At 44.2% G+C, this 15,094-nt stretch overlaps 1 protein-coding gene across 8 annotated transcripts in view; it reads right to left on the reverse strand.

Annotated features, from left to right (window-relative positions):
* The window catches only part of NSMAF (neutral sphingomyelinase activation associated factor), a 57,945-nt gene that overhangs the window by 3,021 nt on the left and 39,830 nt on the right, over positions 1–15,094 (reverse strand). For 2 of the 8 annotated variants that reach the window (XM_048212388.2, XM_044390355.3), the window contains exons 13-27: positions 14,419–14,595; positions 13,261–13,340; positions 12,624–12,714; positions 12,353–12,530; positions 11,423–11,474; positions 11,195–11,315; positions 10,455–10,586; positions 9,436–9,478; positions 8,955–9,118; positions 7,360–7,459; positions 6,039–6,097; positions 3,515–3,582; positions 2,645–2,712; positions 2,097–2,220; positions 783–866 (exon numbers count right to left, since the gene is read on the reverse strand). In XM_048212388.2, coding sequence (XP_048068345.1) covers positions 783–866; positions 2,097–2,220; positions 2,645–2,712; positions 3,515–3,582; positions 6,039–6,097; positions 7,360–7,459; positions 8,955–9,118; positions 9,436–9,478; positions 10,455–10,586; positions 11,195–11,315; positions 11,423–11,474; positions 12,353–12,530; positions 12,624–12,714; positions 13,261–13,340; positions 14,419–14,595 — 1,541 coding nt within the window. Of the gene's footprint in view, positions 1–782; positions 867–2,096; positions 2,221–2,644; positions 2,713–3,514; positions 3,583–6,038; positions 6,098–7,359; positions 7,469–8,954; positions 9,119–9,435; positions 9,479–10,454; positions 10,587–11,194; positions 11,316–11,422; positions 11,475–12,352; positions 12,531–12,623; positions 12,715–13,260; positions 13,341–14,418; positions 14,596–15,094 lie in introns of all 8 variants that reach the window. The other 6 variants (XM_048212390.2, XM_044390357.3, XM_044390354.3 and 3 more) reach the window with 3 other exon arrangements.

A 15,094-nucleotide genomic window follows, 5' to 3' on the forward strand; every position in this document is an offset into this window, starting at 1 on the left:
CTGAACCAGGAGTCGGATGTTTAACTGACAGCCACCCAGGCGCCCCATTTGCTGTTTTAAAATAGCCTACAATTGCCAGGTTTCAGAATGATACCTCCATGAGTTATAAATCGTACCACGGTGCCAGACGGCGTGAGGCACAGCTGACCTGTGATTTTTTGAGGGATTTGGGAAAAGCAGGGGCATGTCTGCGTGCCCACCTGGAGTTACAGACTACATAAATAATTCTCAACCTCAGCTCATTTGTTGGCCATTCAAATCAGGCATCTGTTCGCCACCTCGGAGATAAGGCAGTGCTGTCACCTCTAGTGGGAGGTGCGGCAGTGGGACTAGTGGGACCCGGCCAAGCGCAAACAAGGCTGTGGCTCCGCCCCCGCTGGCGTGTGCTTACTGGGCCGCCCCAGACTGCCAGAGGGCATCACGCTGGACAGATGGCCCCTTCTACCGTCTGTGTCAGAAAACACGAAAGACGATGGGGCACACCTTGCTGCCGCAAATAGTTTGAGAGTGTCCAAATATTCAGTGTCATGCTCAGAAATTGGTATTTTGGAAATCTGATGGGACCATAACTAATTCTCAGGGAAACAGCAAATTGGAGGGAAAAAAAGACAAGACCTGGAAACCCAAAGAGTCAAGTCAAAGAAGAGAACGGAGAGCCATGCTCTCTTCCGGTAAGCAAAAGCCAATGAAACAAAAACAGAAGCACATAGGTAAAACCAACCGCCCCCACCCTCCGCCAGACTCCATCTCGGCTTCCGAGCAGCACTGTTGCCGGTACTCACACTGACGTCGTGTTCCAGCTCAGCCAGCATGTCAAAGCGCTGTCTTCTGGTGCAGGTCATTTCTGCAGGAACGCCAGACCACACCTGGGGTGGAATATATTGCAGAAGGTATTTGAAAACATTTAGAACAAAAGCATTTCCAACACATTCAAGGAAAACGCTCTTGATCAACCAACAGCCAGTTAACTTGCCAACAAAATACAGCCCTGAAATGCTTCTGGCTCCTTCCTGCAGCGCCCCCGCTTTTATCCCCGCCACAGGTGCTCACTGAGTGTCAGCTGCACCTGTGTGTCTCTTTCTATCCTTTGCTGTTGTATTTGGTGGTTTTTGTGCGAACATGAGTGCAAAAGTGTTGTAGTGTCTACTAATGTATTGAGGAGACGCAAAAAGGCAAGTCACCAAGAAAATTATTAAAATTTGGTGTAGGCAAGAAAATTTATCTGTAAGAATGGGGGGAATCCTGAAAACTAGAAGGAATTCCAACAGTTTTAGGTTCTTGCTTTCTTTTTATATAAATGCAAACTGGAAACTGAGGATGATGAATACTGGTGTGGTCTTTGTAAGATAGTTGTGTAGGCTTCCAAAGAAGAGGCCAAGGATGGCCCACATCAATAGAATGGTGAATGAATGTGCATTTATATGTTCTAACTTGACATGATTCCCCACTTTAACTTGACATTTTCAGCTAGTTCCAACTGTGTGAGATAAGAGGGCTTGCTACTGTATACAGCTGGCCCTTGAACGATGCGGGGGAGTTCAACTCCACTCCATGCAGTTGAAAATCTGCGTATAACTTTGACTCTCCCAAATCTTTACTGCTAATAGCCTACTGTTGACCGGAAGTCTTACCAATAACATAAAGAGTTGGCTAACGTATTTTGTGTTACATGTACCAAATATGGTACCAAATACCATAGTCTTACAATAAAGTAAGCTAGAGAAAAGAAAACGTTAAGAAAATCATAAAATAAATTTACAGTACTGTATATATTTATCGACAAAAATCCATGTCTAAGTGGACCTGTGCAGTTCAAACCTGTGTTGTTCAAGGGTCACCTGTATTTCTCTGTAACTCTGTCTCGTGAATTCCACATCATTCCAACCCTGTTAAGCACACAGTACAAAATCGGGAAGACTTCCTATTGAGAAGTATGGATGTTGAAAACACATAGGCAATGGCATTCAGTATCTTTACAGAGGACTTATACACTTAGTGAGAAAGAGTGAAGTGACTGAGCACATTAACAACAGGTGTAGAATGGTTTATAATGCTTGCAGTATCCAAACATTTTAAGTCAGAAATTCTATACAAACCTTCACCGTGGAGTCCCACGATGCGGAATACAGTCGGTTGTCGTGCCAACAGATCTTACTAACCGCATCGTCATGTCCCATTAACGTGTCCTGGCGTCTCGCAAATGCTATAGAGTAAAAATAGCTAACGGAAAAGAGAATGAGACTATTAAAAAGCATTCTAGCTTAATTTTGAAACCCTCAAACACATATTCAAGGAAAATTATGTTGTTTAATTCTGCACTAAGACTCACTAGAATTATAAAGTACTTGTTCTCACATTATTAAACCAAAATACTCAATATCTGAATTTGAAACTAGAAATCTCCAGGTCTGGCTCATTTGTGTTTTCACCTCAGGTTAAAACACAGAGAAAAACAGAGTCCAGTGGGAGGAATTATTAGATGCAAATAATCACAGTCAAAGCCACCAGAACTACCCTGATCTAATATCTGTTCCTTTTTGAAAACAACTCAGTGACCCACCAACGGAAGACCTGTCCTTTCCTGCCTTCCGTCCACAAAGACAGCTATGCCACGCAAGGAGCGTGAGCACGCTCAGATACATACACGTTATTGTCCCACGAAGAACTTATGACAGTGGCATCTCCTGGCAAAAGTAAACAAGATGATAGAGCCTGAAATACAAATGGTTCAACATTAGTAACTTACCATAATTAGTTAATTTCTAAAAGGGTAAAACTATCTTATAAGCTACCCCCAAAATTAATGCTCAAATTCTATTTATTTTGGCCTTCCTTGTATTTAGGAAGTTTTTTTTTTCAACTGGCTAATTCCAGACGCTTAGTTTCTTACCACATGTAAGAAAGTCAAAGTTTGCCCAGGGCACATGGAGCTAGCCTGCGGATTCTCAGGGGCTCTGGATGGCCCTCATGGCGGCCGTGGGCTGGAGGAACTCCTCACATAGGTAAATCATGAGGGGAGGGTGGGTTCGAGTTATCCTCAAGGAGCCTCTCTGGATTACAGACTTCCACACGTAAGAAGAACTTCCAAAATTCTTTAGGGAATTTCAAAACCTTTTGGATGGTTTATGTGAACAATCAAATGTGGTTTTTTTTAGAAGAATTGGTTTTCTAGTATTCGGTGTCCTATCCACTCAGAAATGCATACATTATTTAAAAATACAGACACGTTTAGTTTGACGGTTCCAGAAAAGGAAAGACTGATTAAGGAGAATTCTGCTGGTGGTACTTCTAGTTTTCCAGGCTAAAAACAAAATCACTGTATTTTGAGAAAGAGGCACTCTGAAAAAATTTTAAATTGAATTTAGAAGTAATGTCACTGAGGCATTCTGTAGACACCACACAGGAATAAACCCAATTGCTTGGGGAGAAACAAAATGCCACCATATGTGTGTATAAAACAAACTGCTACGTGAATTACCATCATACCACTGGTTTAAAATTAAAATAAACTCACCATATTTGAAAACGATATACTTCTTTGTAGCATTTTGGATTCCTTGGAGAACATCTTCAAGGTAGAATCTGATTTAATGATAAGGCAAACATATGAGAAAGATTTCCTGACCCTTACAGAGGACAAACAACAGCGGAGGCCAGCAGGCAGCAGAAGCAGGGTGGTAGGTGGGGCCAGAAGACCTGGGGCCCCAGCCGGTGACCTGTCACCCCACGACAAGGAAACCGGCACATACCCAGTGCAGGCCCAGCACACTGCTCACATTTCAGCATGACTGAACACGGAGCAGGCCTAGTCACTGACAGAAGCTCAAAGTGAAAAGGGAAGGGGGGGCTCCTGGGTGGCTCAGTCATCTGAGCGTCTGCCTTCAGCTCAGTTCTTGATCTCAGGGTCCTGGGATCGAGTCCCACATCAGGCTCCCTGCTCAGTGGGGAGCCTGCTTCTCCCTCTCTGTCTCCCCTCTCCCCTCCGCTCATGCTCTATCTCTCAAATAAATATATAAAATCTTTTAAAAAAAGTTAAGGAGGAATAAAATAGCAATTTTAAATTAAAGACAACAAAAATCATGGCAACATGTTTTTTTTTAAACAAATAGCTCAATTATGGTGTGATACCCCTGCACTGAATTAGCATTTATGAAGCAACCACTGACCTCCTAAAGAATAATAAAGCAGGGATTCAAATTTCCTTGCCTAACAGAAGCTTAAAAAAGTGTAGCAAAACAATCTCTTGGGAACCAAGACCTGCAAAAATGACCATGAGCTCCAAACATCCCATATTTGAAGCAAGTAACACATTTCCTAATTTGTAAACACACAACATGATGCAGAAAAGATCAGGATGAGCTTGAAATGATTTCTGTGTAGTAATATTTAGCATTTCGACCTCATTTTTGTGACACCAACACACGCGAGTCCTGAGACTATCATCAAGCTGAAACACCCTCCAGCATCAGCTTGCCAACAAAGTCCGAAGAGTGAACACGGCGTTGCCTGAACTTGACCCTGCGGGGCATTCTCAACTCTGAGCCTCTTCCCGACCGTGCTGACTCTGAAGAATGCGCTTCCCATCAGACACTTTTGAGTGGTCACCACGAAGTCTCCTGCCGCTCATGAATCTGGGGCATCAGACAGGAAGCCGCAAGCCAGCCCGGGGTAAGGATGCTGTCCTCCAAACCAAAGATTTCATGCCCGTGCTAGAGGTGACCCTGCCGAAAGCTGTTGCCCCGGCCAGGCTCGCAGCTGGCAAGCCCCCCACCTGCCCACGCAGCTAAACGGGGACCACTGTGTGGGGAAGGACGGTCACTCTGCAGTGGTGGTCAGGATGTGTATAAATCAGTACCACAAGTTACTGATAGAAGCAACAAACAGAAAGAAACAAAGGCTTTTGACTTAAAAAAAAAAAAAAAAGAACCCTGTTTCCCCTTCACTTGGTAAATTTACAAAGAAGGGATGTCATGCTTAATGAGCGCCAGGGGTTTAAGCCTCCATGCTCCCCCAACTCATGGTTTACAAGGTCATAAAAGTACAGCACACTGAAGGACTTAAACCCTGGCAACAAAGCCAGCTAAGAACATAGGTTCTGCTTAACGATAAAAAGCTTTAGAGATAAAATGCTTTCAAGATAAAGCATTCAGCCTTGTGTTACGATGCCGGCACACTGGGCGGGCGGCGCCCGGGGAGAACGCGGATCGTGTCCCTCTACCAGAGCCTCGTCTTGCTGACCCCAACGGGGCCCAGCGCGCGTCCTGAACGTTAACTTCCTTTGGCCTACGGTAGAACCATTATCTATGCTTTGGGGAAAATTCTGTTTTATGCATCCTGATATTGTCCTTGGAAGAGCAAGGAAGGACATGCTACAGATAAGAAACCACCATTACAGAACCCGAGAGTGGTAACTCTGATTTCTCTGGAAGGGTTTAGTTGGATGGCACCATTTCCAGACTTAATCAATGAAACCCGTGATTTCCTATGATAAAGACTAAAGGACAAGTCCCCTCCAGAACAGCTGGCTGCTAACCCTGCCAGATCAAGCTGTCTTAAAACATAAGCAGATGACTAAGACAGAACCTGATAACGTAGAACACTGACAATGCATGAATTAGATTGCCAGCGAAATTCGACAACAAATCCCCAAAAGTATATATCAAGGGACACAAATGAGACATCTAACAGCAAATGTGCACTTGCCCGTGCTCCAGCGCACCGTGCCCAGGGGCGCCCCTGCTGCACCCCGCAGCTGCCCAGCCCTTCTGGGCTCAGGTGACCTGCGGCGAGCACGTGTGCCCCCCGCCAAGCCAGGAGCCGGGAGTAAGCTCTTTTGGGCCCGTCCCTTACATTTCTGGAAACGTCATCAGCAACAGAAAGGTAAGCTCATGATTGTTTCTGGCAAACTACAATGACATTTTCTGTTAAATGCCGCCAACTGCTGAAAATTCAGTGGAGGCAGCACGCGTAACCAAGAGTTACGAAACGTGGATGCTTCATGGTTCCGGGTAAACCAGTGTTCAGGCGGAAAAACATACCTTGCGAGGTTGTAAAGACGGAAGACCCGTTGCAAGAGACGGCTATTCCAGTAACCGCCCTGTTTAAAGACAGAGTTTTATAAGTTACCAACAACCATGTGCTGGGACGCTCATCTCTTTCAAGTCCTTGCGACTTTTACCAAGTGTCTGTGGTTTTTTCTGTCACAGCTTGTCTGCTGGATCTGTCCTGCACACATCACACCTGCCACAACCAAATCATCGCTGGGGAGCTTCGAATTTTGTTTCCGTGAGACCCGTGGCCAGAAACCATCCCCACTCTTGGCTTCTCTGGCTGCCATATTCAAAGTGGAACACCTTCCTGACCGGAAATTCCACCTTATCTGACTATCCCCCAAGTTACTGAAACTCTGCTTTACCAGCACGTCACTGTTTCGCTGCTGAATCGAGTTTACCGAGCCTCTGTTCGGTGATGATACCACTGCCTGGTTTTACCATTTCCTTTTACAGGTTCATTCATGACTTCACTGTCTGGGATGCTAAGGCCTCTTTCTATGTGTCACTCACAGAAGTTGAGAAAAGGAAAGCCACTGTTATAATGAATTGGGTGGAACTATGTATTTCTTTGCAGGAGGCTGTGTTCAGGTCCAGCGCCATGGATCTGAAGTAGATTGGGACATTCAGACCCACCCCTGACCCCTGGTGTCTGTGATATCAGCATATCAGACAGGATGTCTACGGCCATGAAGCACGGCAATGGGCTCGTCTCTGAGCCTGGGTTTTCCCATCCGTAACACGATGGCTCGGGGGAGGTCAGTGCTTCTCAGGCTTTCTTACCAAAATGTGTGAATATCCTTAATGGCAGAAGTCTGAACACTCATAACTCCTCTGGGTCTGACAGCAAGCTCCCCCCCCTTTTCTTTGGAAAGTATAGTTATCATTTTTAAAACTCCTGTGAACTTAGTCCTTTGATCTTTCTCTCTCCACACATACACACATTTATTATAATTTTTTAAAAAGACACATTTTCCCCTACAATATCTGTGAATTCAACACTTGGGGAAGATATACCATGTTTCTCCCATCAAAGACTCGAGGGGCTGTGTACCCCGGTTTGAGAGGCACAAAACTACCTGGGCTCTAGAAAGACCAGGGGAGGAAATGACACCATGGAAGGTTGACAAAAATTCATTTTGTGCCAAACCTTCCCTTGCCACATTGACCTCTACAGGTCACTACAGACATTTTGGGGGGAGAAAAACCAAACAAGACAACACTGAGAGAGAATTTCCACCCCCTTGACTCCACTTAAACCGCATCACTCCAGGCCAAGACCCCAAGGACGGCACAGAGGTGTTCTTACTCTTTGTGGATTTTATATTGCTCATGTAACTGCAGTTTGGTGATGTTATTCCAGGCCAGGCTTTTGCTTTCTTCGGTCAGGTCTTCAAAAGACTCTTCACCTGGAGAGACTACATTGAGTTGTTGCCAAGTGAGTCGACTGAATTACTAACAAGCACCAGAGACAATAAGCATCAGAGTCACAGTATTTTCTGTTAAAATCAAATGACCAAGGAAACACAGTGTCCCACTGAAATAGAACTACTCTGAAATGAACCTGGGAGCTCCATGTTCGTCAAGGGAAAACAATAATATATATATCATCTAAATAACATAAAAATCCTTTGGAGAAAGATTAAAAAGTATCTTTGAATACTGAATGAAGGCTTTTTAAACTCTTATCAGTGTTCCCAAAGTTTTCACTCAGCCCCTGACTTAGGAACTTCAGGAAGCACAAGACTGAGTAACTATTTCGTTGTCAGTAATTATTGCAAAAGCCTGATTGTTCCTTACAAATTCTGTGGTTTCCTTTTGGTTTTGAGGGGGAGAAAGCAGGCGCCCGTTCCGAGCTACAAGTGCCCTGGCCAGGACGAGGGAAGCCGTCCCTCCTGTCTTCTGGGCAAGTACTCCCTAATATAATCACAAGACAGTGGTATGAGCCTGGTGACTAAGCGGGCCACGGGTTTAAGAGGCATCACAAGATGATCTTATGGTCTTTATGACTGAACCCCGTGGGCATTATCACCTAGAGAAGAACTCTAGCTAGCCCCTGCGGGCCCCTGCGAGCTACTCCTTCAGGCCTGAGACAGTACTCCGCTCTGGGCACGTACAAAGTCCTCAGATGCCTGGAACAGACAGAAGTGCAGATATAAGAAATCATACGACTTTGCTCCCAAGGTTCCACAGAGTGTCAGACTCCTTCTGGGGGCCTGTGGGCTTGAGGCTGTCCTATGTGAAATGTGAAACACGGAGAACTGGATGAAGGGGGAGTGTTCTTTCCTCCTTCTCCAAATACTAGATGTGACCACAGGGTCAAGTTCACTTTAGCACCCAGCATGTGCCAGGCATACAACAGAGACTGTCCATGTTTGTCAAAATGACTAAGAAAATGAATCAAACAAAGAAAACAAAGCACCTTAAATTCCAGGTCTGTATGCGGGGAAGGAGGAGGAGAATGAGGGATGGAGGAAGTCGTTTCTGGGAGAAAGCAGGGGAGCGCGGGGTCAAGGGTGACCGTGAGAGCGGCACGGCTGGCATGGGCCAACGTGAAAGCGAATGGCTAAGCATCACACACTGACTTGGAAAACCACAGAACAGAAGGAGCACTAGAACAACGACAAGACACTGCCGAGTCTCGTGTAACAGGAGCAGTACTACCGGGAAATAAAAGTAACTTGATTTTCTTTAAAATCAGCAGTTAAAACACAAAAGCAACAGCAACAAAACAGGCTTGTCAGAGTTGCTGTTTTTCAGGAGAACTGCAGTCGGACGCCCAAACACAACCCCTCTAGGCCACATGACAACTCATGTCTCACCTACTCTTCAGAATCTTCAGGAACATCTGAACTAGAAAAGAGAAACAAAGGGTGCTCACATTTATTCTCTTTACAAACTTACCTGGGGAATCTGCCAGGGGGGCATTGTGACTGCAGGTCTGGGAGAAATTTTTAAACTTTGGGGTGATCCGTCGAGGATGTGGTGTCACAAAGAGCTGTTTTGGCGTCTGGCCAAACTCCAAGATTTGGGTCAACATGGCGACTTTCTCGTCAGGGTCCTCGATGCTTTAGGACAGAACACAAGTAACGCAGTGAACCATGGGGTTCCAGTTCCCTGACGGCACAGATGTCAAATACTGCGGCTCAACAGGACAGAGACTTAACCCTCAAAGAGTAACAGCGACTTTGTGCCAGGACTGTCCAAGCCTCATCACAGACCTTTAGAGAATTTTCTGAGGCTCGGTAACTTACCTAATGGGGAAAGCAAGATATAATTCACTGTAAAATTTCCACACCTTCATATGATCACAGAGCTGCATTCATCATTTAGACAAGGAGGGATTTCGTAATTCAAGTAGAAACTCCTTCTAGACATACAGTACCTGTTCAAGTCCACACCGCCTTCATAGGTCAGAGGATGAAATACTGAAAAAGAGATGAAAAACCCTCTTGAAAGAGGTTCTGTTTGGTTATAATAGACACTCTGCACAGAATCTTAAAAACTCAACTACTTCAAATTTCTTTTTTTTTTTTTTTAAAGATTTTATTTATTTATTCGACAGAGATAGAGACAGCCAGCGAGAGAGGGAACACAAGCAGGGGGAGTGGGAGAGGAAGAGGCAGGCTCATAGCGGAGGAGCCTGATGTGGGGCTTGATCCCATAATGCTGGGATCACGCCCTGAGCCAAAGGCAGATGCTTAACCGCTGTGCCACCCAGGCACCCCTCAACTACTTCAAATTTCTATTCAAAGAAACTAATGGTTACTTTGAAAAAAAAAAAAAAGACTAATAAAAACTAACAGCAGTAAATATCAACTCGAGTTATCTTTCACTGAGCAGAAATCCAATTGGCAGGGGAGACAGCCTCTTATCTCCAGGTATTTGCCAGTGAGCACCTCTGCCCCCAGGGGAAGCGCAGATCGCCCTGCCCTGTGCGAGGTCCGGCCTGACCTGCCAGCTCCTCTTCCCTGGCTCCACCACCCAGCAGCCTGGCGGCAGGTAAGAAGGGACCTGAGGAGGGGGTGTGCTGCTGCTGGTTTCTTTCTGCTCCATTAATAAGCAGCCCTGGGGCCCTTCAGAGGAACTGGGGGTGCTCTTCTATCATATTCTGATTGAGTTTTAATGGATATTAGTGAGTGGGGTGGAGAGTAATGCTAACATTGGAAGACTTTAGAAGAACACCTCTGGGGATCGTAGTGAAGTTGGGGTTCTTTGGGCAAAAGTCCTTCCTCCTCTGTTACTCAGTACCTGACCCAGGGCCATGGAGCCGGGAGGCACTGTCTGCACACAGAAGATGCTTCTGCCAAACACGAGCCTGATTGCTCTGCCGCGTTTTTTTCTGTTTCTTTTTGCTTTTGTTTTCATCAAATGCTATATGAAACTTCCGAGACTCTCACATACCATTATGGGCCCCAATGGCATCACTCCCTTTTTGCTTGTAGCCAAATATTAGATCGATCCACTCGTGAAGGTGCTCTGACACGTAATTGCTTTCCAAAGCGTCTTTGCTCTTCTGGAGAAAGTCCTCGGGACCTATGAGATTAGACTCGATCAAAACATCACTGTCTCCATTTATTCTTTCCCATTTATTTTGTCTATCCATATGCAGACAAAGCTTCTAGGAGAAGCAAGGGGTACTTTTCTTTTCGTTTCTCTTTTCTTTTCTTTATTTGTCAGAGAAAGAGAGAGCTAGAGTGTACAAGCAGGGGGAGTGGCAGGTAGAGGGAGAAGCAGGCTCCCCGCTGAGCAAGGAACCTGATGCGGGGCTCCATCCCAGGACCCTGGGATCATGACCTGAGCCAAAGGCAGACGCCTCACTGACTGAGCCACCCAGGTGTCCCGAGGTACATATTTCTTAATGAGGTTTTTGTGCCCCAAGAATATAAAATATAAATTTTGGCGGGGAGAGGGGAGTGGTGAAGATCACTTTCAACAGCATTTAGGTCTTTCAAATACATATCGATGTTTTGACATCATAGACTTACAGACTAGTTCTGATTTGGGACACAACTGATAGTGCCTCGTTTACATAGAGAATTATACTGTTACTTTAAAAAATCCAGGCAAGTACATCATAATACTGAAGTGGCCCCCCAGGTGCAGAACTGCTGTAATTCGGTACTTCCCAAGGCGGTACTCACTCCGGGCCCAGGGCGGAAGTTCCACATCATCAACCATCTGCCCTCCTTGTCTCTTTCCCAGATCCAACTTCAGACTATTGACTAAAAAGCTGACATCATCACCATAGAATTCAGGAATCAACTGAAGGTTTTGGGAGGGTGGGTGATGGGGTGGAAAGAACAGCAACATTTTTAAAAGCAGTTAGAAACCACAAGCCCAGTGAATTATTACCTTTATTAACTGCTTACCTCTTTAAAATCTGTTGCACCATCCAAACAGTTTTTCCAAGTTTCTGCAATACTAGATGCAAAAAACCCCCCAAAAAGAAAAAACAAAACAGAACAAAACAAAATCAGCTGATCTGAAGTCTTGGGTCTGGTAACAGCAACCACAGGGCTGTCTATGCACCTAGGTGGTGTCCTGCACTTCACCTGTACTAACTCATTTCTCTCATTAACTCTTAATTCTCAACATCTGTACGAGGATCCCCTTTGACAGAAGAGACGCCTTCTCTGAGCTCATGCAGGGAGTGACACGGGTGAGGACACGGACCCACAAAGGGCGTCTCCAAGCCCACTCCGGGAGCCTCCAACCACACACGGCCTCATCGATGGGCCAACACAGCCTGCTGCTAAAACACGGAAAACCTAGCACAGCTGTTTTGAGTAGCTCATTTCAAAAAGGAATTATAAATAAACATGTATAAATCTTAGAAAAAGACTGGAGGGACGTAGATCAAAAGATTAACAATGAATATTAGCATGGTGGGAGGCCACGTGAACTTAATTTTCTTCTTCATATTTTCTGACTTTTTTTTGGCAAGGAAACATTACTTTTATAATTTAAAAAGCCATTTAAACACCCACAGGAAATTATATTCAATTCACAGCAGAATTATTTAGAATAATGAGATGTTGGAAACAGTCTAAACGTCCAACAATAGAGAAACAGTTACAATACTTAAATTACGGCATACATTAGGGTGGGATACAATCATTTAAAAGTCACTGTTTTGAAGAACATCTGATATATATGGGGAAACTTCAACATATAACACGATGAGGCTACAACAGGCAGGACAAAAGCTGTAATTAAAAGATGTTCTTATAGTTACACACACACACACACACACACACACACACACACGACTAGAAAAAGCCTGAAAGGAACAGATGTACCAATCAGTGTTTCTTGGCATTTCTTGACATTTTTGTATCCAGTTTTTTGAAGCAAACATTGCACGTTTATAATTAGAAAGTCTAAGAACTGGTAGGTGAGGCATTAGGGCAAACCTGTTGAACATTCTATCTGCGTTATCAAATCTTCCATTCTGCAGGCACAGCATGTACTCGGGTGCTGGGGGGAAATCAGAGTGGAGTGAGATGACGGAATCCCTGCCGAATCCACCAGAAACAACACTGAACTGGGAGCGCTGGTAAAGAATCTTACCGATCCTGACTAGATAAAAGAGCACATAACCCGGGGAAGAGTAGTGACTGCCGTACATGAACTTTGGCTCGGGCATTTCCTGGTAGCGTGTCTGCAACAGACGGAGAAAGATGTGCTAGGTGTCGGCCGTGGGAACTGTAACCGCCTCAAGTAGTCAAACCTCAAATCGTGGCATGGGTACGTTATGTCCCTTCGGTTCTCTCGTAAGTAGGAAAAGCAGAAGAGGAGGGGGAGAAAAACCGTGAACACACACAGTATTCCCGTAACAAGTATTTTGCTTTTCTTGGCTCAGTGGGAACAATGTTGGGCTGGATCGAACAGAATGCATGTTACGTGTCTCTTGTGCAATTTACCAGAGAGCACCTTCATGCAACTAAATCCGTAAACATGTGATCAGGCCAGCCTCCTACTTCCTGAATTGGAGGCAAAAGATGCCAACAACGGGTGGGTGAGCAGCTAAACTCACAGGGGAAGGCAGGGGGCAAAGAGGGGAGTAAGAAAAAATACGACATAGGTCCTCTAGTCACTGGGCATAGACCTCCCCTAAGTCTTGGAGAAAGGAGTTTCCCTTACTATAAAGACAGAGGCCATGGCTCAGGGAGCTGCTTAGAAGCCGGGCATCCCCAAATCCACGTACCAGGAGTCTCTCCAGCCGTTCCTTGTTTAGGGCCCCTACTGGCCTGCTAAGATCCCGGAAGGTTCCTGGATTTGACAAATCTGTGGAAATAAATACGGTTTAAAAAAATGAATTAATTAAAGCAAGCAAACTTATAATTAATAACATTACCCCCCATGGATATACATGCACAGATTTATTTCCAAAATAATTTTTAAAAATTGAGACGGACCCATTAGAATTATAGTATTTCTGAAAGTCACTTATGTAACTAGTTAGTAAAGGTTGGGGCTTGAGTTTTAAGTCAGCAAGTCACTCAAGAGTAGCATCTCTAACTTGAAAATGCCCTGATTATTGATTTTTTTTTTTAAGTTTAAGAAAACCATATTCCAACAAAAACGACAATAAAAAATAAGCACATTTTAAAAGTCTGTATTCTTCTACCACGATTTGCTGAAGTTTGAATTACAGTGAATATTATTATTGTGCAATAATAACAGAATTTGAGAGTTGGGGACTGAATATTATCAGAGAAATAAATTCTCATATTCCCAGAAAGTCTGTCATTTCATTCAAGTGTAAGGGTTCAATTAGTAAACTGTCTAAGAGGAATTTATTGTTCACAATATATAATTTAGAATATTACAAAATCAAATCATAATATAGCCACATTTTTGTTTAAATAATTTGAGAGAAACACATATACCACAAGGTTAAAATGGTTATTTCTCATTAATGTAATTATTGATGATTTTTATTTCCTTCTTTAAATATGTTAATACTTTCTAAATGTTCCAGAAGGAATAATTATTACATTTGGCAATCACACTTTTGAGTGTGCATTTTAAAACAATATGACAACCCAAATTTTCAAAGTGAAAAACTTAAGTATCTCAAATGTGGTCATTATAGGTAATGATGATATGGCTTAAAAACACAGCCATACTTTCTGCACATGTCTTTCAAGAAGTCTGTGAGTCCTTTTTTTAGGATTAAAAGAATATACGAGAGAGTGGAGAAAACACACATAAAACCCATATAACTTAGAGAACACTGATCCAGTACCTCAGAATGGAAACTAGCAATCGTTAGTACAAATATCCAGATGGGTTCGAATCTGTTTACACATCACAATGGAACTCCTGCTTTTCTCTAAACACCCGGCTTTGTGGCATTTACCCAGTTCGGCGCTGCAGTAGTCGTCGATTACCCACGGGAACACGGGGTACTGAGAGAGGTCGTTGCAGCTGCGGTCCGCCAGGTTGTTGAGGTGCAGGAGGTACTGGTAGTTGGAGAGGTGCCCGCGCTGCCACTGCAGCGTGTAGCTCTCGGCCGTGCGCTCCGCGACATGGTGCTCTGGGGAGGACAGGGCCCGCAGGTCGCCATTGAACTTGGAGAACGCTGGCTAAGTGGTACTGAGTGTGTAAAAACTAGACGGTTTTTTTAAATATATTCTTTTAAAGATTTTATTTATTTATCTGACAGAGAGAGACAGAGAGGGAGCACAAGCAGGGGGAGCGGCAGGCAGAGGCAGAGGGAGAAGCAGGCTCCCCGCTGAGCAGGGAGTCCGATGTGGGGCTCCATCCCAGGACCCTGAGATCATGACCTGAACTGAAGGCAGACACTTCACCGACTGAGCCACCCAGGCGCCCCAAAAACTAGGTGTTTTAAACGTAGACCCTTCAATGCATTTTTGAAAAATACATTTTAAGGAAATGAAAAGTAGGCCGTAGTTGGTTTTCACTAAATACCTGTTACATTAAATATGAATATCTCCAAGGATATTCACCAGGTGGGAATATTATTACATATATAAAACATATCGTATATATTAAATATACAATAAAAACAAATA

This window comes from Ursus arctos, unplaced genomic scaffold, assembly GCF_023065955.2.
Source record: "Ursus arctos isolate Adak ecotype North America unplaced genomic scaffold, UrsArc2.0 scaffold_6, whole genome shotgun sequence".
Classification (NCBI taxonomy): domain Eukaryota; kingdom Metazoa; phylum Chordata; class Mammalia; order Carnivora; family Ursidae; genus Ursus; species Ursus arctos.